We start from the raw sequence: 21,401 nt of genomic DNA, 5'->3' as shown, positions 1-21,401 counted from the left end.
GATCGTAATTCTAATCAGGAACAACACTCTGGACTCACTTTCCTCACTTTCAGTGCATTTCTAATTTAGTTCGGCATGGGCTGGGTAGGTGCGGGCGTGCTTATCGCAACAGCAGCCTACTTTCTCTACCGCTACCCTCCTCGCAGCTGGGCCGAGCCTCGTTCTTTCGCCCCTCCGGGACCCAGCCCCGACGCGCCGGTTGCCGCTGCCACCACAGATGAGCCTGTGCAGCGAAAGCATGGCTCAGAGGCCTCGACGCCATTAATAGAGACAGAGGAGGAGGATGAGGATTTCCAAAGCACACCCAAGGCTACGGCTTCGAGCGCACCACCCCCCGTCCTTGCAGTCCCTACATTTAGCCTGGACAGTGGCGAGCGCCAGACATCGAAACCTGCCACGATGCCATCCATTTCACAACCCGTGAATGGAACAACAGAACAACTATTCTCGACAGACCGAGATCATGTACCAAAGTTTCAACCGCCACTACAGCCATCCCTCGCACCTCCTCCAAAGCCACAATCATCATCTATCCCCCCGAAGGCAACCACCACTGGCGCCTCTTCCCTAATGCCTCCTCCACCGGTGCCACGGCCCCGACCAGCATCTCAAGTGAACCGTCTCACACCCACAAGCACGCTCCAACCCCCACGGCTCAGTGGAAACTCCCTTGGCCCTCCACCATCAGCCGCTGCCACTCAGCGCGGCCTAGGTGCACCGAGTAGCGGCAGCCGTCTTAGCAACAGCACTCTTGCCCCGACACAAGTATCTCTAAAGAAGTCCTCGTCGCGCAAGGTGATTCTCGAGCCTGGATTCTCGCCCCTTGACTGGGCAGCGCTAGCAGCGAACCCGAAGAACAAGCTCCGCGGCGAAGGCCTTCCCCCAGGCCTGCTGAGGGTTACACCGTCAATGCTAAAGGAGCAGCATGGGCGTAAGGGTCGGGATGCCTGGACTTCATACCATGGAAAGGTGTACAATATCTCGCCCTACGCCCCTTACCATCCAGGTGGGAAGGGTGAGCTCCTCCGTGGCGCGGGGAAGGACTCTGCACAGCTGTTTCAAGAGATCCACCCGTGGGTCAACTGGGAAGGGATCCTCGGCGAGTGTCTGGTCGGAATTCTGGTTTCGGAGCATGATGTCCAGACCGAGAATGCTCTGGATGCGATGGACTGATACCTGGTCCACTGTTTGATTGCTGTTTTACATTGCTGTAATTGTTCGGCCGGTTTGTATACCGTGTACATCTTACCATATATAGATGAGATACCCAGCTGCTATATTATATAACAACTTGCATGCGAAAATTTGTATATTTGTTCTTGACCGAATATGGCCTGGTCATCAGAATCCCTCCCAGAGAGAACCATATAGGTAGGTATTAAGCACCGCTTGTTCAAAGCTCATCCTTCACACCATCAATACCGACCAGCTCGGTCTCAAACACCAAAGTCGCACCGCCGGGAATAGGGCCAACACCGCGGTCGCCGTAACCGAACTCGGGCGGGATAGTCAGCGTGCGCTTCTCGCCAATGCACATGTCCAGCAAGCCCTGGTCCCATCTGTACACAACGAACGCACGAATTAGCTTCCAAATCTATGAGGATGTTTGTAGGCAATTGAGCAGTTGACATCCACAAACAGCCCAGGATAGCGTTCCAACTCACCCCTTGATAACACGACCGGTACCCAGCTTGAAGGTCAAAGGCGCTTTGCGCTTGTAGCTGGAATCGAACTCAGATCCATCGGACTGCAAAGTACCGCGGTAGTGCATGGCAACTCCGTCGCCGTTGGTTGTCTTGCGGGTGCACTCGACAGCGTTGGTGACTTCAATGCCGAGGTCGGCGGCAGCCACAAGGGAGCCGAGGGCTGCGACGAGGATGGAAGTGAGACGCATTGTGTGTTTATGGGGTGGATTGGGGGGGAAAGAGATGAGTTTGGGAATGTGGACAGATAAGGCGGAGATTAGACCGAGCCCTGGAGGTTTAGCGTTGGTCTGTGCTTTAAGCTCATGGTTTCGAGGTTTACCTCCATTGATTGATAACGATGGATATAGTATTTATTACATGTTCTGTCTGTTATCAATTCTTTTGGACTAGATGAGCGAGGAGTCCTCGCAAGACACCAATTGTTCTACACCAAAGATGCCAAAGGAAGTAGAGGTCGGATATATATTTATAATGGTTACATACTTCGGATTACTTGAATAATTTGTGTTATTATTGACTGCAATCATGGGGACATCACGTTGTTTGCTACAACTAAGGTATGAGCAACTGTCGGTTAAGACTATCGGGGGATGTCATGAAATCCCCATCCATTACCTTCGGCTATCTACCGATTGTCGTGCACCAAAAGCCCTTCTAACCCTTCACCGTCTGGTTCACGAATTTGGTATCATCATTAGGAAGACCCGGGGTAATGACCTGATCAGCAGCCGCCTGCAAATCATCCTCGCCCATATCGCCATCCCAACCGTTGGAAACAAGGTAAGCACGGAATTTCTCATCGCGCACCCTTAAATCTTCACCCGTCAAAGCAGGTACAAAGAAGTAAGTCACCAGAATCCCAACAACGCCACAAATAGCAGCAATAATAAAAGTCCACTTGTTCCCTAGATGGTCCTTAATAGGCTGAAACGCCTGCGTACCGATAGCAGCACCCGCCTTCCCAATCGCCGCAGAGAGTCCATAGCAAGTTCCCCGCACACCGGTAGCATACGACTCGGATGAAATAAGACCCAGCATATTGCCCGGACCGAAATTACCAGAGCTTTGCATCAGTCCGTAGAAGACGACGAAGAGAGGCACGATCTTAGTAATGCGATCATAGGCGCAGCCGATAATCAGGCCGAAGATGAGGTATCCGCTGAAGCCGATCATCATGATGGGCTTGCGGCCAAGGCGGTCGCAGAGAATCGCCCCGAGGAAGACGCCCGGCAGCGCAATTGCGCCAAGGAGGAGTTGCCATTCGCCTGTTTGCAGGATTGTGCCGTCGGGCACGACCGAGGAGATAATTGTACCGGAGAAGACGCCATTGGGGAAAGTGACAAAGTCTATACATATTAGTGTCCACACAAACTCTGTTAATATAGGGTGGGGGGCTATCTTACCGTAAAGAAACCAAGCACCGCAAGTTCCAATTAATGATTTCCAGTAATACCGCAACACGAGGGTATAGGGTACGCGCTTCTTGATTGCTCCGCGTCGGTATAGCACCGAGTTCAGCATGCGGATTCGGAAGTAGAACACTGACAGCGGCCAGATGCATCCTATGCCAAAGCACACCCGCCACACGGTGCTATAGTGGGACTGCTGGCAGGCCAGGAGTACGATCAAGAATATCGAGACTGCAAATGGGCCCCCAAACGACAGGGGGAAGTTTGTTACCATGATGAATGCCGGACCACGATGCTTCGGGGTTAGATCGTTTGCTGCTTCCGAGGCGGATGTTGAAGATGCTGGGTACTCGCCACCGGCGCCTGGAGATAGTAGAGTAAACAAATTGGAATGATGCCTTTAGATATACAAGTAATGCTACACGTTGAGTTTTACTTACCGAACCCGACAATGCCACGGGCAATTGTCATCATCCAGAACATGCCATTAATGGTAACGCCATGCGAGGCTGTGGCGAGAATACCTCCAACGACAATCATGAGGGTTGTAAAGACGATAGCGGTCTTACGACCGAGATAGTCGCAAGTCAGTCTGGGATAGTATCGTCAGCCATCAGAACAATTCAATAGCCCTAACATTTAGTAGTGTCTTGTTCATACCCGATAACAACCTGTCCAATGACTTCGCCGACGAGTAGAGCATTCGAAACGCGCGTGCTGACGGTGGTGGTATACTCCTTGGGATATTCCTTTTTGAGGAGGACATTGGTCATAGTCCTTTAAGGTGATCTGTGGTTAGACACAAGTCGTGTATGGGAGCAATCACTCAACTCACATCAGATTGTTTTGGTATCCATCGCTGATTAGAGCGAATCCGCTTGCAAACTATTAAACATAACCCGATTGGTCAGTCTGTCACTTGCTAATCTGAACCACGAGTGCGGGGGAAGCAAAAACTAATCTGGCAAGGATCTTCTGAGATGATGAACTCACAATAGTGAAGAGATCCGACAGACTTTGTTGCTTCAACGGCGTACCCGATGAATGAGCAGGGTCACCTTGGTCGATAGTGTCTTGAATTACAGCTTTGGACTCATCGCACCCAGGGAGCGCGTTTAAGCTGCGTTCCGAAGCCATGTTGACTTGAGAGATGAGTTGGGGAAAGACTTGGACTGTGGTTCTTTCAGGTAGGACCCGGGGGAACAAAAGGGGGCAAGCATCCCTGGGAAATCCCTGCTATTTATTTCATTTTCGAACTGTACAAGTTGGAGAGGGGAACCCATGTCAGGTACTAGCCCTATAGGGGAAAATGGTTAAGCGTGAACTAGGAACTAAGCTAATGGCTTATCTTCGGTTAGCCTCAGGGATAGGCTTGGTATGCCTTGGATGTCGAGTACATGGGTTGCATGGGTCGACATGGAAGATCAGTCTTGCTGAAACTGGGTCTATTGCTAATTACGTTATCTATTGGTTGCTACTTGACTGTTCTCGGTTGAATGTTTCTGATATTTTTGTTCATGGGGTTCAAGTAGATACATTCGCTAAAGTAACGCCGTATATGTGTGGCTAAAACTGGCCCGGATCCCGTGGGTATCACAGATGCAGAAACGATGTGTGACCATAAAATAAAAATTTGACAAAGAGCAAAGACATGACGCATTATTGGGACGAATAGTCCCGGGATAAAATTTTTCATCGCTGAAGCAGCAGAGGTACCTCTATGCCCATTTCCCCAGCAATGCCATGAGGGCAGCACCGGCACAAAGAAGGAAGAAGGCAATCAGCACATCGCGAATGGGAGCCTTGCGCATGGAGTGACTGAACATGAACTCATGCGCCATCAACTCAACGAGAGCAGTATAAATGAGAATGCCAGCGGAGATAGAGTCAAAGACACCGTTGACGATGAGCGTGGTTCGCCCGGTAGGCGGGTAGCTGTTTCGAACACCCAAGCCAATAGCAATGGCAATTGGAGTTGAGATTCCAAAGGCAAATCCCAGGAAGTAGGGGGTGTTGCGCTTCGATTTAGGCCAAGGAACTGTAGCTAGACGAGAACCAAGACCAAGTCCTTCAAAGGTTTGATGGAAGACAAGCACAATGTAAAGGGTAGTGAACTCGGCACCTGACACTGCAAGTGTGAGACCAATGAAAACAGAGTGGAAGATGATACCGAATTCCAGGATGAAGATCGAAGTAAGTTGGGCGGCATAGTCCTCGACTGCTTGGATGTCGTTTTCGGAGTCGCTGTTGTTATCGTGATGCTCACGGGAATGACCAAGGTGATCATCCCCTGGAATGTGATGCTTCGCCTCAGTGGCTTCGTTGACTATTGAGTTGTCATCGAGGTGGGTGTGGGTGTTGCCTTCCTCGTCGTGCACATGGCCTTGGCCAAAGTTTGAGAAACGCATAACCATCAGCTCCACAAAGAACAGAACAATAATGGTCATGAGGATGATGCCCTCCACCCAGCAGTACTCAGTAATTGGGCCAGTCAAGCACTCGTTCGTCAATGCCTCCTCTGCCGGAGCCAATAGGTGAATGAAAGCAGTGGCAATGATCACACCGGATCCGAAGTATTTGGCGATGAAAAAGGCCCATTTGGGGAATCCACCTTTCTTGCTAAAGCGACGGGCGAAGACCGGGAAGAGAGCACCAAACATGGAGCCAGCCATGATCACAAAGATGGAGGAGACTCGCAGACCCATCCGGCCGTCGAACTCATTCCCGGACTCACAAGCATCCTCACGCTTGAGGAGAGTAGAGTAGGATTCCATTGAGGTTGGTTGATGGTGACACAAGAAGTATAGAAGAAGTGTAAGAGGTCGGACGAAAAGAAGCTCTGTGGGAACAAATGAAGTGCACAGAACGAGAAAGGTAGATAATGGTGCAAGTATCCCAGTTGACGAGAGAAGATTTGTGGTCTAGTTGGGATGAGAAGAATGGGTTTGATGACCGCAAACTTGTAGCGGGGGGTGTGTGGGAAGCTAGTTGACCGCAATCCCCAAGGTCCTCGATGGTAGGCGAGATGCGTCGTTAGTCCACTAACCACGCATGAAATCACCAGGATAACCTGACAATATCAAACTTTGTGGATCCTGATTGAACTAAAGATAGCGACAAGGGAATAAATGCTCCTTCTTCTGGTCGCACGTGTATATGAGTCGCACGGTGAATCGCAATGTGAGTCGCACGGTGAGTCGCACTGTGCAAACTTTCGATGGGGTTTTCTCGACCGAATGAGTACTCTGAGAGCAAGATGGAAAATCCAGCCGATATAGATATGAATTAATGACTTGCTTCAAATAAGGGGCAGAATCAAAATCGAATGAGAATTTGCGGGATCTTTTGGTTATATTAATCGCCGGTGGCAGCCCTAGAGGGGATCCATGAGGACCTTGGGCGCGCGAAGACGTCAAGGACGGAGTTTTACACACTGTCTGACTAGTACCGGGTACCTGTGAACCAATACAAACGTAGGTGTATCCGAGAGTACCCGGTACTTAAGACTAGCGCGTTGAGGACCTTGGGGGTTTCCAAGGTTCCGATTGCGGTGATTAGGTCACGTGTATTCCGTAAAGGCGATAAGGTCCTCATGTCCTGACGTGTGTTCCATCTTTTTGTTTTTGATAGAAGTAGGATTAGGAATATTGGAAGATTGGAAGGGGGTTGAAGGAACGTGGTTGATGGCCCCCTTGGGAAAGATTTCTTTCAGCCCTTTCAGGCGTCTCGATCACCAATCAGAAGATTCGCGGCAAAAGCGCTTGGCATGATCTTGAGGTCATAGGCATTTTGACCACGCCCTTGCGCAGCACATTCGAACATGGCTCCCATTCGACGATACCTCCGCATTAGCAAATACTCAGTACTAGAATGTCGCATTTATCTGGAATCACCATCTGATTCACGATGGCTCTTGGACTCTCGCGATCCTGTCCTGCCCCGCATCATCGCTGCCGTTCGACCGCTGGTCCTTCCGAAGCTGCGTGAAGAAAATGAGCGGTTGTTCATGCGTAAGAAGGGCAAGCCAGTCAAGGATGTCATTGCAGAAGGTATGTGACATCCGATATTTCTCATATAATCAACCAAGTACGTTAACACATTACCTAGATGACTTTGAAGTGGCCATCTTCCTCCGCGAATCCCGCACCCGCCATTCACTCCTCACGCGCAACAAGACATTCCAAGGAAAGGAAAATCAGAATCAAGAGTTGAACATCGAGGTGAAACCGGACCATGTCTTGGGGGATACGACTGCCAACCCGGTTAAGCCGGCAGATGGCGAAATTATGATCGAGAGTGACAGTGAGCCTGATCTGGACTTGCACAATATTCCCGAATCTGCGGATGAAGTAGCACTGGGGACTGGACGGCGGGCAAGCAAGAGAATTCGGTCAATCAGGGAAGACCAGGTGCCACTCGAAGACACGACTGGGAGTGACGAAAAAAAGCTTCGTTTCAGCACCCATTATGAGAGCTTCAATATCTATGGATGGGTGTTATGTCTGTTGATAACCCGCAAGGGCGACAAAACCAGACCAAGCGCCGTGCCATCTGAATCAAATCGGCAGCCTCTGATGGAAGAATGGATTTCCACTCAGGCTCAGGCATCTGTTGAGGATTGATCAAAGCTAGGTCGCTGGCGAGTGTGGACCTGGCAATGCTCAATGTGGCCGACAGGGATTTTGTTTACGATTAAGCTTTCTCAACCTCGTACTGTGGGTAGCCGTGGTGGGATGATCAGTCGCAAAGGGCCTCGTGATATCGCCAGCACTGCTAGTATGGAATATTGCGAGAATTATTGGTGATGTATTTTGTTTCAACCTGCAAACGCTACAAGATTGTGCTTCAATCTGCCCGTCTTGCAAACACTGTGTCAGAGACTTCATCTCATGTTATCAAATCATGGGCTCAGGGATGCACGTCGACTCCAGAGTCCACGAGGCTAGGTGTCACTTAGAAGAGCACAAGACCTTCCCACTACCGGACCACGACAAGACTCGCACTATGTAATTTTGTGATCGGCAGGTGGGTGTCACCGAAGAACAGGCAGGTTACGCAAGTGGTGGGCTGTCATACTCCGCCGATGACTTCTTCAGGCACGGTGCCAGGTAGACGGAGCCGCTGAGACGAAAATCTCAGCCACGGGCCCCGAGCGCATGCGACCAGTGACATCTTGATGATCTGCATGCCATAAGACATAGTCTGATATTGGCTTTTCTACATGGATGTCAGTTTACATGCTTCGGTTGGATTCATGACACTCTACGACAAAACGGGCAAGAGCATGAAACTAGTCTCTCTCACACATTCCAATTTCGGAGACATTTCGATTCCCAATCTGAAAAACCCCCATATGGTACGGGCTCTCCTAACCTCGGGCCGCAACTTCCAGAAGGCAGGCTAGAAGATTTTCAAGTGGAGCTCATTTCGAAACAGCCCGTCTCCATCTCGTCCCGTGACCCAACACCTTCTCAATGGAGAAGTATTTTGGTGCCGATGCGCTGGGTTCGGGAGCATCATCCTGTACTCCGAACAGTACTCCGAACAGTACTCCGTACTAAAATTTAATACAAATACCGCAATTGGTTTTTTTATATGCTCCGGACTATCTAGCACATCTGCGTGTTTACTCCATACTCAAGCATTCGAACTATTTAGAATACCTTGGCCTCCAAACCAATAGCCAATAAACAGGCTATATGAATATCTCAAACCGATCGTGCTACGATCAGGGGCAATTCCCGATCTGTTAAACAAGGTCATAAATCTCCGACTCTCCACAGCTTTTTTTCTCCCCAACGGTGTGGAACAGTATGGAATCCAAGTGGAGTAGACTTTACCTAACTGGGATTATTGAAGTTTATGGTCCGCTAGTTCATAGAGTTTTCTTCCCATGTGTTTTTCCCACTTTCTTTGCCACTTTTTCCCACTTTTTCTTTTCCCCTTTCTTGGTTCCCCCGGCCTTAGTTCAGGTACACCCGTGTGGTCGCATATGCTTTGCCACTCGACACTCCACTTTGGATACTTTCCAAGGTTTTTTTCTTTCATCAGAGTCAAGAAGTCAAATTATGCTGTTTCTGATATATGTTCCAATTATTATCTTAGAATTTGCAATCCCTTTTACATGCCCTTTGAACATATGCGGGGTCTTGTCTGCAAACCCCGAGTACCGAGTCCCGTGTGGTATAGCATACCATTAGCACGGTCTTACTACATATGGCAGAGTGCATTTATGTGGATTTTCCCCAAGTACAATACTGTGTCTACTGTAGTAATCTATCTGCCTGAATTTATAAAAAGTGCCGTGATTAAAAAAAACTTGGAAACAAGGAACACGGCGGATGTAACAGGAGACCATTGCATTATTTAGGATCCCGGGATAATTTCCGGGGAAGACTGTAAACATCCCGAAGCTAAGAGAATCTTCTTAGACAAGTAGTACATAGTAGCAGTCTGTCCTCCGTATATATTTATACATCCAGTTCGCGCAAGATGTTCACACTGCAAACACATCCAGAGGTAATCACTACCCATAGTGAGCACGCCATGAACGCCACACCAGGGGGTGAAGTAGATCTCCCATCGTGAAACCTAAGGCCCAGTGATGTGCACAATGCAACCACTAAGGGGATGGGGAGGGGAAAAAGTTGAACAAACCCCTCTCGATGCAATCTTCACCCTTGGCCAATGATCATGAGGACTGGGGTCATATATTGCATACAGGGATCCATTTTTCTCCAGATGTACTACGACGCTATTCTGCATACTTTCGAAATGATGATGTGCACTGCACAGTCCTCTGCAGGGAGACGATCCTGGCCAGGGACTACCAGCCACAATATTACTATAGGCGGAGGTTAACCGGCTCTGTACTCCGGAGGTAACGCTCTACGCCAAACGACTCAAAAATCGTATTGCATATTGTTATTAGAATCCCGGAGGGTCTAAGCGGGGAGTAGTAAATGATAAAAGATAAGAAAAAAGAGGAGTATGAATGGAGTACGGAGTGGTAAGGAGTACAATATAGTAATTTGGAATAATAGCCGAAGTGCATGCAACTAGAGTACTAAAAGCGAAACCCGTTAGAACTGCCCAATATCAATTACCCCAAAGGGTTCTATTCTTGCATGTTTCAACCATGGATTTATTTGGTTTGGTAGCACGGGTAAAAAAACCACGGTTCAGGATGGGTCCTCGATTTCAACCCTCTTTCATTTTCAATTTTCAAATACATACTTTTTTTTTTTTTTTTTCTGGCCCCTGAGACCGTACCACCCCGGTTGATATCTGATTGTATACGGAGTGTGCATATGTACCTTGGTAATTTGGCATATATGTGTGTACATGATATGTCATATCAGTCTAAGAGATGTCGGGAAGTCGGATGAACGGGCTTATCCTTATTCTGTAATCCCAGCATTCTAGGATCTCGGCTGTCACGCCCTTAGTGTGTAATCAATACGAATCGGCCATCCCGTTTGACCCTAATTTGACGAAAGTAAAAAAGGATAGAAAAATCTCCCAATAAATTTTTTTTCTTTACTTTTTTTTTCCCACTAACGCTGCTCTCTCTCGGGATCTGCAAACATGCACGTGTTGTGATCTGACGTCTTGTTGTTCTCTCCTATTGAGTCATACAGGATCCGGTGTGCTTAGACCTATACCGTTTATCATGTCCTAACTAGAGGTTGTAAAACCAATAAAAAGAAATATTCCAAAAAGAAAAGAAAATAGAAAAAAAAAAGTCGTTCTCACCGCATCAAGGAACCGTCCCTATGGAGCCTGGTGGGCCCACGGGAGATTGCCCTTTACCAGTTGTCATCTCGCGTGGTTTCATGATTTACTATACAGAGGGGATTGTGAGACCTAAGCAGTAAATTAGAATAGCTGCATCGTTAGCCCATGTACTTTGGGCATCATTCTGTGTGTATATAGTGAGGTAGCACGACATATATGTTTGATTACTATGTCTCATTTCCCTCCACTCCCTGTCCTCCACTAGTGGTTCACAGGAATAACACAAAGCGCCACAACAGAAGGAGTGGGGAACTTCTAGAAAAATATGGGAATTTTCTATTGGGCTACCCACTTGGGGCTGCATTATTCATCCGTTGCCTTGCCCGAGGCCCAAGTTGAGCAAGTAAATCGTATTAAATTCCTACGTCAGATCAGGTGGATACTCAGCCTCCTGTTCATGGCAGGGATGTTCAATGGGGATTTTGGGGCCTAATTTAGTCTGTATTAGTGACGGTTGACCGGAAAGGTTGGGGGGAGGGAGACTTTTATTTCTATAAGAATCCTGCTCCCGTAACCTTTTTTTTCCCCCCTTCTCCCCATCCACTTGACTCTACACCTTATTTTGCTCTTACTGGCTTGGTCTATTCTCTGTCAACCTGAAGAACCACCACTGTCAACCTTCCAACTCTTCCAGCCCTTCCAACACAATTCACAATGCCTTCCGTCGGATCTTCTCAATTCCCTCCATGCCCCGGTCCTCCTCCTAAGGGCCCTCTGCCTCCGCTTCCGAAATAAGCAGTCCATAGTCCCCTCTTCTCAACGAACATGATGACCCCGGCGCATTCTGGTCCACCAGATCCGCCCACGACCTGGACCCTCTCAGCATGGATATTATGACTTCGACTTCGACCTAGTTTCGACTCTCACCTGCGATCCTTTGTTTTCGATTCGGACTTTCAACACCTAATTCACACCATGGTTCCGCCCAAACAAAACACGCTCTTACTTAAAAAAGTTGGTCTTGAGACCGGACAACGCAAAGACCGCTAGCTTTTCCACCGTGCTTGCCTCTTGGCATTCAATTCGGCGATGCATCGCTAGCCACGGCTTGATACGAGTGGAAAAACTTGTTTTGAATTGGCCTCGGACAATTCTTTTAATTCTCATTTTTGGGATTCATTTTCTTTGTTCTCTCGCTCTACAGCAACATGGGACCCAGCGCCGGCGCTACCTTCCCCTCGACGTGCATTAATAGCCTTTCTATTTCTTGCTCTTTGTCTCACTTCAACTCTCAACACTATTGATCACGCCCCGGTCTTCTGTGGGGCTTTTCCTTTCACCCATTCGATCTTGACCCATCTGTGACGCGCAGACGCGGAGAAAGATGCAGCTCCTCGCCCGCTGCACATTAATTGGATAACGCAAATTCATCTACAGCCCCCTTAGGGCCTAAGATCAACTGGGGCTACCTTGCGATCGTCGCCATATCACGGATGGGGTGCATAGTGTCTTTTCCTTTTCCCTGTCTGCCGTTGTGACCTGTCATTCTGACCGTTTGAATCCTTTTTAATTCTCTTTTTTTTTGGTTTCTTTTTTCCCCTTGGTTTTTCTTATGTTCTTCTGCATCTGGCCGAATCTGAATCGATATGTATCATAGACTTAGTATACCCAACAGAGCAATTTGTGATTTATCTACAACAATTCCAAGTATTTGATTAATTGCTTACGGTCCATGCATATGTCGTGCATAAAGAAGACTGGGGACTGCGGGTGACAACCCACCTGACCGCCCGTTTCACTAACCAGCCGGCATCCCGCACAAAACCACTAGCAGTGAAGCTAGCAGGGATCTCACGGGGGCGGATGTCGCGGTAATCGAATTGACGCATATTTTACGCACAAATCAATTTACCAGATACGAGCAAGTTAGAATATACACGTCAGTATGACTCATTGGTAGGTAGGGGTAGACCCAATTATTAGACCTCAGTGTGTTTATACATTGCCTCCATAAGATCTGAGGTACCACCGATCTGACGCGATCCTTATCGAGCCTCCTTTATGATTTACATCGCATTTGCCGGATCAAGTCCAATGCATAGCTGCAAGGTCTATATATTGTACATATGCCGCATGTCGCCGCATAGCTGGAATTGATTGGGTATTGCATGCACCATACCGCGACTCAAACATAGCGTTAAATCACACCATACTATCTAACACGGTTGCATGCATACACCCAAAACAGGAATTGAACGTTAGCCAGACTAGGACATATCGGTAACATCCCTCGCATGTGCATTTTTAGCTCGTAATATCAACGGCTAAACGCGAAACGGTCGAGCGGAGCAAGAAGGAAGCAAGATACGAGTTTGGCCCCGTCCGAGCGCCTCGGGTTTTAGTAACTAGATCGGTACGTGTTCTACCTTGCTGTTACGACTACCACAAAATGGAGGTTAACCCATAGTTGTTATCTACAGGTATATGTTGTAGTAGCTGGGCTAACATATGCTCCATGCTCAAGTTGTTTCTCAATTATCGATAGCATACCCGAGCCCTCCGTAGTGGTTCCAAGCTATTTCCAAGTACATCTGATATAATCCTCGACGTTAATTAGGCTATGATTGACTAGGAATGCGGGCGTGATAGGATCCTCGTTGGCCGTTGGCCCATCATTTGACTGATATAGTTGCATGTTGTCGTCATTGAAGAATCCCGACAATCTGTGTCCAATGGATCTCGCAGATGGTGTTCCAAGGTTTCTTCCCCCGCTTCTACCCCTCAACCCCGATACACTTTGTTTATCCATCGTTATCCATGACTTTTCCATGGCTATCAAATTGACTTTTTTATTTGTTTCATTTCAATTGGAAGTAAGCTAGACCATCTTGGTGAGATCAAGTGACCAAGGTAAGCTTTCGGCCAAAGGCTCTCGGATCTTTGCCCTGACAATCTCTATATTTACTCGAGTTAATGAATCATCGAGTTTTGACCTGTGTCTCAGGCCCCAGGGGATGTCCGAGGGTCTGTGCTCTTACAATAACCTTGGAACCTTGGAAGGAACTGGGTTGACAACTTTGTGGCTGTCAGCCCTGGGGCCCTAGCATGTGTAGCCACGTGCGTCAAATGAGGTCATTCGCTGGGTATATCAATTTAATCGGAGATATAATAATCGCGTACATAATAGCAACCTCGTGATGTATTGGGCCAAGGAGGTCTTAGGCAGAGATAGACCTTGTGAGAAATAGCGGTATACGACAGATGCGTTGGGCACCATGGCTCTCAGTTCTCTCGGCTGTGCTATGAGAGGCGGTGAATATGAACGTTGAGGCTCTTGAGGTTCTAGATGGCCTGCGTCGTATGACTGAGCCCCATTAGGCTGTGATGTCGATACTTTTTGCCCGGGCTGAGTGAGATTGATGCCGGGAGTACCGGGTCAAGCATACTTTTGGGTCAACGTGGAAGATATATCCGATTCGTCTCTCCCTAGTATTACGTATAGTTCAGTCATCGTTAATCTATTCAAAACGAGATACCGAGCTGATTATCAATGATTTGATGAAATGGAATGGCGTCGCCTAGCTCATAATTCAAGCCACACTTTGGTTTCTTTGCTGATATCCAAGATACTTGGGGTCTAGCGCGACACTTCGTCGTAATTCTATTTATTTCTATTTTGACTTTCGGGATGTTGAAAATGGGATTTGGTCGTGGAAGGCGCATGCAGCTATACAATGTAGTATAGCTAAACGAGAGTGAACCATTTTGGAGAAGAGAAATGAATTTTTACTCAAGTTTACCAAAAATATACCGTCTACAGGCCATCTACAGCTTGATTAACATGAATAAACACACTGTATTTTGTAGTCAGTAGAAGTCGAATATCTTATATCAAACCGAGGATAAACACACGTGATTCGCCCGCCCAAATCAATCACGGCCGTCCCTTCTTCTCCAAGCGCAAAGCCACCATGGTACTACAACTGCATGTATGGGGCCCGGCCTTTTCTCTGCCATCAATTGATGCACAATGTCTCGCTGCAATTGCATACTGTTCCGAAGTCCTCCCCAAGGACTCGTGGGAGCTAGTCGCGAGCAGCGATCCCTCCGTGTCCCCAACAGGTTAGTGACGTGACCGGAACCAAAAAAAAGCACAACCAGAAGCAGACAGCTAACAAGACATTTACAAATAGGTGAGCTCCCAGCTCTCCAGAATGGCTCCATCTGGGTGAGTCGGTTCCGCAATATCGTCGACTACCTCCGCCAATACTCGGAGGGAGCATGGAACCTGGATCAAAACCTAGACGATGTGCAAAAAGCCGATAGCGTTGCGTACGCGCCCCATACTCCTATATTGGCTTCAGAAACACAAAATACTAACAACAAACCCACCCCTCAGCTTCTCCTCCTTCATCGAATCCCGCGGCCAATCCCTCATCGACCTCTCCCTCTACGTAACCAGCCAGAACTACTACGCCAACACATCCCCAGCTTACGGCTCTCTCCTCCAATGGCCAAACCAATGGATCCTCCCGCCCAAGCTCCACAGCGCCGCCAAAACCCGCACCGAACACCTCGGCCTATCCTCGCTAGACCTGCAAGCAATGGAAGACCAGCGCAAACGCGAGCACTCCGCCGCCGTAGCATCCGGCCAAATCCCTAGCAACATGATCCAGCAGCCCCGCGACACAGTCTCCAAACTCCTCGGCCGCACAGCCCAAACCAACCAATTCCGCCTGGAAGCCCTAACAGCCGACTTCTTCGAGCCGCTCGAAGTAATGCTCGCCCGCAGCAAGATCTGTCTGCTCCCCGCCGATGACAACAACAACCCCTCCTCACTGGACTGCATCGCGTTGGGCTACCTGTCGCTGGCTCTCGTACCGGATCTAGCCTTCCCCTGGCTGCGCGACGCGATGCGCGCCAAGGCCCCACTTCTGGCGGCGTACACGGAGCGCATGCGCAGTCGCTGTTTCGGCGACGCCCCCATCGAGGCTAAGCATGCTTTCCAGCCGACTACGCCAGCTTCCCTGCCGTGGCGCGCACCTGAGCGTATCTCTGTCGCTGCTGTCGGGACTACACTCCTCGGCACGCTGGCGGATAACACTCCGTTCTTGCGCGAAGTGCGCCAGAATAGGCGGTTGAAGCAGGCGGTTGAGGCTGATTCGGCGTTTAGCTCGATTGAGAAACAAGTTCTGTCATCGTATGCGGATTCTAGTAACAAGGATATGTTGCTGTCTATTGCAACTGCTGTGGCGGGGACGGCTGCTCTCGTTGGGTATATGGTGCATGTGGGCTTGCTTTCTTTTTCGACTGGAGGTGTCCAGGAAGAGGAGGAGTTTGAGGAAGATGCGGGTGTGTTGCAGGTTGATCCTGGGTCTGCAGCTGACTTCCTGGGCGCGTTCTAAGTATTGAAAACTCCTTGCGTCTGGTTCCGTGGATATTACGAGGTTGGTGTTTTGTTTTACTATTTTAGGTGGAAGCGAAGGCTGTACGATAGAATTGCGTTCTGCCCTTTGTACTTGTGTCTTGGCCTTCCTACGGTTCCTCGCCACATCAAAATTGTAGGTCCTTGATCTGGTCCTCTACTCGAAATGTCTCCTTTGTTCTTAGCTTTATAATCCGAACTCAAATTAAGATTCCTTTGCTTGCTATAGTCAATAATGGAGTTCCCAAAGAAAACCTTGGTAATATCCATCTTCGGTGGATATCACTGCATGTATGCTGGCATTCCTCCGAAGCCCTAACTCTGAACTTGACATCTCACATTCAGCCACGGAAATTCTTGAAACTGCCTGAATATTGTCCTGAGGTCATAGAAATTTCGACTTCATCAGTCAATATAACAACCCTAACTATAACTAAAACATGCACGGATAGTTAGTTCAGCCTCATGCAAGCCATCCAATATAGTACCGAAATGATATCACATCGGCTTTGGAGTAATGAGACTTGGCAATAGATAAGGGTTCGTTTCAGGCTTATGACTGACAAACTGGCGTCGGCACTAATGATCCTGTGAGATTAGACTGGGGTAGATGTCTATATGTAGGTATCAGCGCTTAATATTAGATACAATGAAGTATACATAGTAACTGGTTCTAGATGAAAGGAAAAAGGAAATGATATCAACTCTCAAATCAGATGGTATATGTACAGAGAATAAGATGAAAGGACGCGAATCATGACCACAAAGATATGTATGAACTCCTAAACGGAAAAAAAGGTATCCGTCGAAGAGCCGCTCGAAGATGGAAGGATGTGTGGCCAGGATGGTTGCTGGGGCAAGCGACCTGCGCACGCACACATCAAATCAGGGGGAAGATACAAAGACACCTTCGGCGTTGAACCATTTGCGCAAGAAAGACAAAATCTCAGTAGAGAGGATGAGATTGCTGAAATTGGGACGAGATAACAAAAAAAACATGGGAGTGGTCATTTAAGAGGACCAGCCAAGGTTGACAACGAGGCGGACGGGGCCAGCGGACTGGGAGACGGCCTTGTCGGGCTTGCCCTGGTCGGCGGCAGTGTAGGCGCTGACAACGCTGGAAGCGCCCTGGGAGATGGAGGAGCACTTTTCACCTGCGTGGTTGCAAATCTGCATACCAGCGATGTGCAGGTCGGCGAGCTCAGCGATAATGCAAGAAACATCCCAGCCGGAGAAGCCGTCGTTCTGGGAGTTGCTCATGTCGAACTCACCCCAGGTGGAGGCATACTCGCCGACCTTGTTGGTAGGAAGACCTTCGCCCTCGGAGGCACCCCAACCACCCTGGGAGTTGTCATCGATGGCAATGTAGGTGCTGTGGCCGGGCTCGACGGTGAAGCTCAGAGCCGCGTTGGGGCTCCAGAAACCGTTCAGACCGCCGCTGGGGCCGTACGAGTTCCACATGACGACGGTCCAGGCCTTGGAGTTGTCGTTCTCGAAGCGAATAACGTGCTTGTACTCGCTGGCGGTGTCCTCTTCGACACGGATAATGTTGCTACCCCAGGGGCTGCCGACGTTGCCGATGTAGTCCCAGTCGAGGGAACCGACGCGCTTGCTGGCAGTGGAGGAACCGAATCCTGCGGTGGAGTACTTGCCGTCGGAGGGGTAGTTGGCCCAGTTGCTGGAACCGGAAGAGCTGGAGCCGGAGGAGCTGGAGGCAACGGGGGTAGGCTTGACGGTCTCGATGGCCTCCTCGGTGGTGGACGGGGCGGCGGCAGTGGTAGTGGGAGCAGCGGTAGACGTGGGGGCCTCGGTGGTGGAAGCAGCCTCAGAAGTGGAGGACTCGCCGAACCAGTTGTTGATCCAGTGGACGAGCTTGCCGTCGATGGTAGCAGCGACGACATCTTCATCACGCTTATCAACATTGGCAACCTGGGGGGCAGCAGTGACGGCGGGCTCGACGTCAATGTCGGCGACGGCTCTGACATGATTGTGACGGCGGTCGTGGCCGTGAAGACGAGCGACAGCCGACCCTGCGGTCAGCGCCGTCATCAACAGCATAGAGTTGGAGAAATGCATCTTAGGAATTGAACTTGAAAATGAGTGACTTGAGCGAAAGCTCTGGACGAAAATTCAATTCAAATGAATGTGTGAGGATGAAGAGAGAAGAAGAGAAGAAAGTGGACTAGGGGGGGACTATTAGTACAATACCAAATTACACACCAACGGGTCTGGGACCTGAACCCAAAAAAGAAACTCCAAAATATCAGGGGCCAACGATTTATTATTGGTCCGTTCCTGGCGGTTCCTGGCCGTGCGCGAATTTTATTTGACCTGATTGGTTGGCTGCCAAGGGCCCAGACTCTATTCTCTAGGTATTGTGTACTTGGCTACACTATGCCTCTCCGGCTGTGCAAGTACGTATAGCATACTTGGGATAAGGGGTTGTCTCTCTCCTATTACCTATTCTGCATTATAGACATGTTCTACTATTAGAATTTCTATTATTGGGATTCATATTGTTCTATAGTTGCCTAATGTCAAACACGTGTACCATCGGAATGCTGACCTCGAATATGTGGACGTCACTCCATCAGAGCCCAACGTTGATACTTATGTTTATATGACCAACGTTCTGTAAATTTTCCATATGCACAAAGAACGTTCAAACTTACACATACACCTAGAACACCACCTAGGTATATCCCCGTCATCCCAGAATTCCCCACATAAACCAATCGGCGTAGTCCACAGCAAGGATCTGAACTGTCTTACGAATCCCCACGGCAATCTTAAATGAGGACAACTCATCACCGTATATCTTCACCTGCAACTACATGGATAATAACCAGCATCTTATAACCATGTTAGTACCCAACTCATTACAGATTACATTACACTCCATGTCAGAATTAATATAGGGATTGTCATCACCCTGTCAATCGTATCCACGGATGTGCGCACAACAGGACGAATCTCTGCCGTTGATCTGCGGCCAGACCCCTACGCGGCCGATGGGTCCTCGATATTTTTCTGTAAGGCACACACCCATTTGTATATTCAATGTTAGTGTCCAAGCCATTCCCCACCCGCATGACGAGTCTTCGGATCGTCTCCATAATGGCAGACCGAAACTGACTCGTCGGGAATCCAGGCCTTCTAACTCGGCAAAATGGGGCTGAATGCTCGTGAGGTCGTTTCATGTGTTTAGTCTCATTGAAACTTTAAGCTCCTTGAAGGCTCCGTACTCCGTACAACATACATTGTATGTAGTACAGTATGCTCCGTATACTAATACTGTATCCTCGGTATGAATGGTATACGGAGTACCTTTTGCCACAGGTGTCTCCTGAAACATTAGGGTTATCCGTGCAGGAAACCCCTGGCAGACTCCTTGATGCAGGTACCCACGACCTTGAATAAACACTCTAATCACAATCATTCTAAACACCCTTAAACGCCTCAGTGTAGAAAAACTGTAAAGAAATGGGTTGGTCAATAAACACAACCAAGGTCGACACGGGAGGATCCTCGGTTTGATCGATCTACGACTTATCCTATTGGCTGTGGGAAATTAAATCTGCTGTCAGTACCCGTGAACCATAACCATAAAAGAAAACCACATGGCTCTACATATTTTGATGGTAATTTAAATTAGAGATCCAGATAATTGAAGAAACCCGTCAAAGAATCTACTTTCTAATGGATGTGGCTGCAAAATAGAAACATACGACGGGTAGAGACGATACCAGTATTTACACATCATCTCCGTTCGGCGGTAGTTCATTTATCTCTCAAGTCCACGCCACCATCAAACGCCACACCACCAGCGGCCGCATCCAACTTAAGACTATCATCCAGCCCACAGACTCTGAACAGCATCTGAGGCGTCACCTCCGCATCGAGACCAGGCAAGCCATCACGCTTCAATTTCTCCAACCCCTCCCGCATAGCCAGGAGAGCCGGACCCAAGGTCGCAAATGGGAAGATAATAACCCGGAACCCAATCTCCTTGGCCTCCTTGGCAGAAATTGAAGGCGTGGAACCATGTTCCACCATATTCAACAACAGAGGCCACGGCGCAAGGTCGGCCACAACACGGTGAGCCATTTCTCTTGACGAAATGCCCTCTAAGAACCCGACATCCGCGCCCGCATCCCTCGCCGCCCGCAGCCGCGCCAAGCTCTCTTCATAGCCGTGCTGCTGCAGCGAGTCCGTCCGCGCAATGATCACGATATCACTGCCGATGCGTTCGCGCGCTTGCACAGCCGCCCGGATGCGGCTGGTGTAGGCTGCCGTGTCGACGAGCTGCTTGCCGAAGAGGTGTCCGCACCGCTTGGTCTGTACTTGATCCTCGATGTGGAAGGCCGCTACGCCGGACCGCGCGTATTGCTCTGTCGTGCGGGCTACCATGATCGGCCCGCCGTAACCGGTGTCGGCGTCGGCGATCAGCGGTGTGCGCGGTGAGAGGTTTGCTAGCATCTCTGCGTTCGCTCGCATGTCGTTCAGCGTGCAGATTCCGAGGTCCGCTTGGCCATGTACCGAGGCTGCTGTTCCAGCGCCTGTCTGGTTGGTTTGTGTCAGCTCGGGGATTTCGACGGGACGCCTTCGCATTGCATACCATGTATAGCGCTTCGAAGCCTGCTGCCAGCGCCAGTCGTGCTGACATTCCGTCATAGACTCCTGGGGCTGTGATGAATACTTGGGGATCTTGCAGAGATCGCCGCAGACTGGTTGCTGCCGATGGAAGAGCCATGATTGTTGTCTTATGCTCACGGAGATAGTGACCTTGCTGGGGCTAATCCGATATACGTGTAGCTATAGTCTAAGTGCAGACTGGGGGTTGATATACGCTCGTTTCAGAAAATGAGCCGCGCGGATAGCTTTCTCCCCGAAGGTAGGACCTCATGGCATTCGCACGTGAGAGACAAGCTTTTGCTCATCACTTCCCCACCCATGAGTTCTTTCGGGCAATTCCTCGATGACGCGCACTCTCCACTTATCCAGAGCGGTGCCGATACCGCCCCCCTTGTGCGCCTTTATATCAACATTCTAACGCATCTGGGCGTCTTAGAAGATATATCTAGACTCGATATTGATCCAGTGAGGATTAATTAGTGTAGATGT

General features: G+C 49.1%; 8 protein-coding genes across 8 annotated transcripts; 3 read left to right on the top strand and 5 right to left on the bottom strand.

The window, feature by feature from the left end:
• Positions 1-75: 75 nt before the first annotated feature.
• On the top strand, positions 76-1,173 carry N7447_000664 (cytochrome b5-like heme/steroid binding domain-containing protein; the record flags this gene model as incomplete). Its single annotated transcript, XM_057224940.1, has 1 exon — positions 76-1,173. One exon carries the CDS (start codon positions 76-78, stop codon positions 1,171-1,173), a length of 1,098 nt encoding a protein of 365 aa, XP_057088956.1.
• Positions 1,174-1,393: 220 nt separating this feature from the next.
• On the bottom strand, positions 1,394-1,894 carry fkbp3 (peptidylprolyl isomerase family protein FPR2; the record flags this gene model as incomplete). The annotated part of the gene is made up of 2 exons (XM_057224939.1): positions 1,394-1,559; positions 1,665-1,894. 2 exons carry the CDS (start codon positions 1,892-1,894, stop codon positions 1,394-1,396), a joined length of 396 nt encoding a protein of 131 aa, XP_057088955.1.
• Positions 1,895-2,360: 466 nt separating this feature from the next.
• Positions 2,361-4,252, bottom strand: N7447_000662 (uncharacterized protein; the record flags this gene model as incomplete). The annotated part of the gene is made up of 6 exons (XM_057224938.1): positions 2,361-3,052; positions 3,110-3,478; positions 3,556-3,707; positions 3,776-3,892; positions 3,951-4,000; positions 4,109-4,252. 6 exons carry the CDS (start codon positions 4,250-4,252, stop codon positions 2,361-2,363), a joined length of 1,524 nt encoding a protein of 507 aa, XP_057088954.1.
• Positions 4,253-4,833: 581 nt separating this feature from the next.
• Positions 4,834-5,889, bottom strand: zrfB (low-affinity Zn(2+) transporter ZRT2; the record flags this gene model as incomplete). The annotated part of the gene is made up of 1 exon (XM_057224937.1): positions 4,834-5,889. One exon carries the CDS (start codon positions 5,887-5,889, stop codon positions 4,834-4,836), a length of 1,056 nt encoding a protein of 351 aa, XP_057088953.1.
• Positions 5,890-6,935: 1,046 nt separating this feature from the next.
• N7447_000660 (uncharacterized protein) lies at positions 6,936-7,737 on the top strand (the record flags this gene model as incomplete). Its single annotated transcript, XM_057224936.1, has 2 exons — positions 6,936-7,164; positions 7,223-7,737. 2 exons carry the CDS (start codon positions 6,936-6,938, stop codon positions 7,735-7,737), a joined length of 744 nt encoding a protein of 247 aa, XP_057088952.1.
• A 7,086-nt stretch (positions 7,738-14,823) lies between these two features.
• On the top strand, positions 14,824-16,257 carry N7447_000659 (glutathione S-transferase family protein; the record flags this gene model as incomplete). The annotated part of the gene is made up of 3 exons (XM_057224935.1): positions 14,824-14,974; positions 15,046-15,184; positions 15,252-16,257. The coding sequence occupies 3 exons, from the start codon at positions 14,824-14,826 to the stop codon at positions 16,255-16,257; spliced, it is 1,296 nt and encodes a 431-aa protein (XP_057088951.1).
• Positions 16,258-17,288: 1,031 nt separating this feature from the next.
• Positions 17,289-18,353, bottom strand: aspf4 (allergen Asp F4; the record flags this gene model as incomplete). Its single annotated transcript, XM_057224934.1, has 1 exon — positions 17,289-18,353. One exon carries the CDS (start codon positions 18,351-18,353, stop codon positions 17,289-17,291), a length of 1,065 nt encoding a protein of 354 aa, XP_057088950.1.
• A 1,704-nt stretch (positions 18,354-20,057) lies between these two features.
• N7447_000657 (isocitrate lyase/PEP mutase family protein) lies at positions 20,058-21,030 on the bottom strand (the record flags this gene model as incomplete). The annotated part of the gene is made up of 2 exons (XM_057224933.1): positions 20,058-20,840; positions 20,896-21,030. The coding sequence occupies 2 exons, from the start codon at positions 21,028-21,030 to the stop codon at positions 20,058-20,060; spliced, it is 918 nt and encodes a 305-aa protein (XP_057088949.1).
• Between the last annotated feature and the right edge of the window lie 371 nt (positions 21,031-21,401).

Source organism: Penicillium robsamsonii (genome assembly GCF_028829455.1).
Source record: "Penicillium robsamsonii strain IBT 29466 chromosome Unknown utg000001l_segment0_segment0, whole genome shotgun sequence".
In the NCBI taxonomy this organism is placed as follows: Eukaryota; Fungi; Ascomycota; class Eurotiomycetes; order Eurotiales; family Aspergillaceae; genus Penicillium; species Penicillium robsamsonii.
Note: the sequence above shows the minus strand (reverse complement) of the source record. Positions and strands in the feature narration are given on the sequence as shown.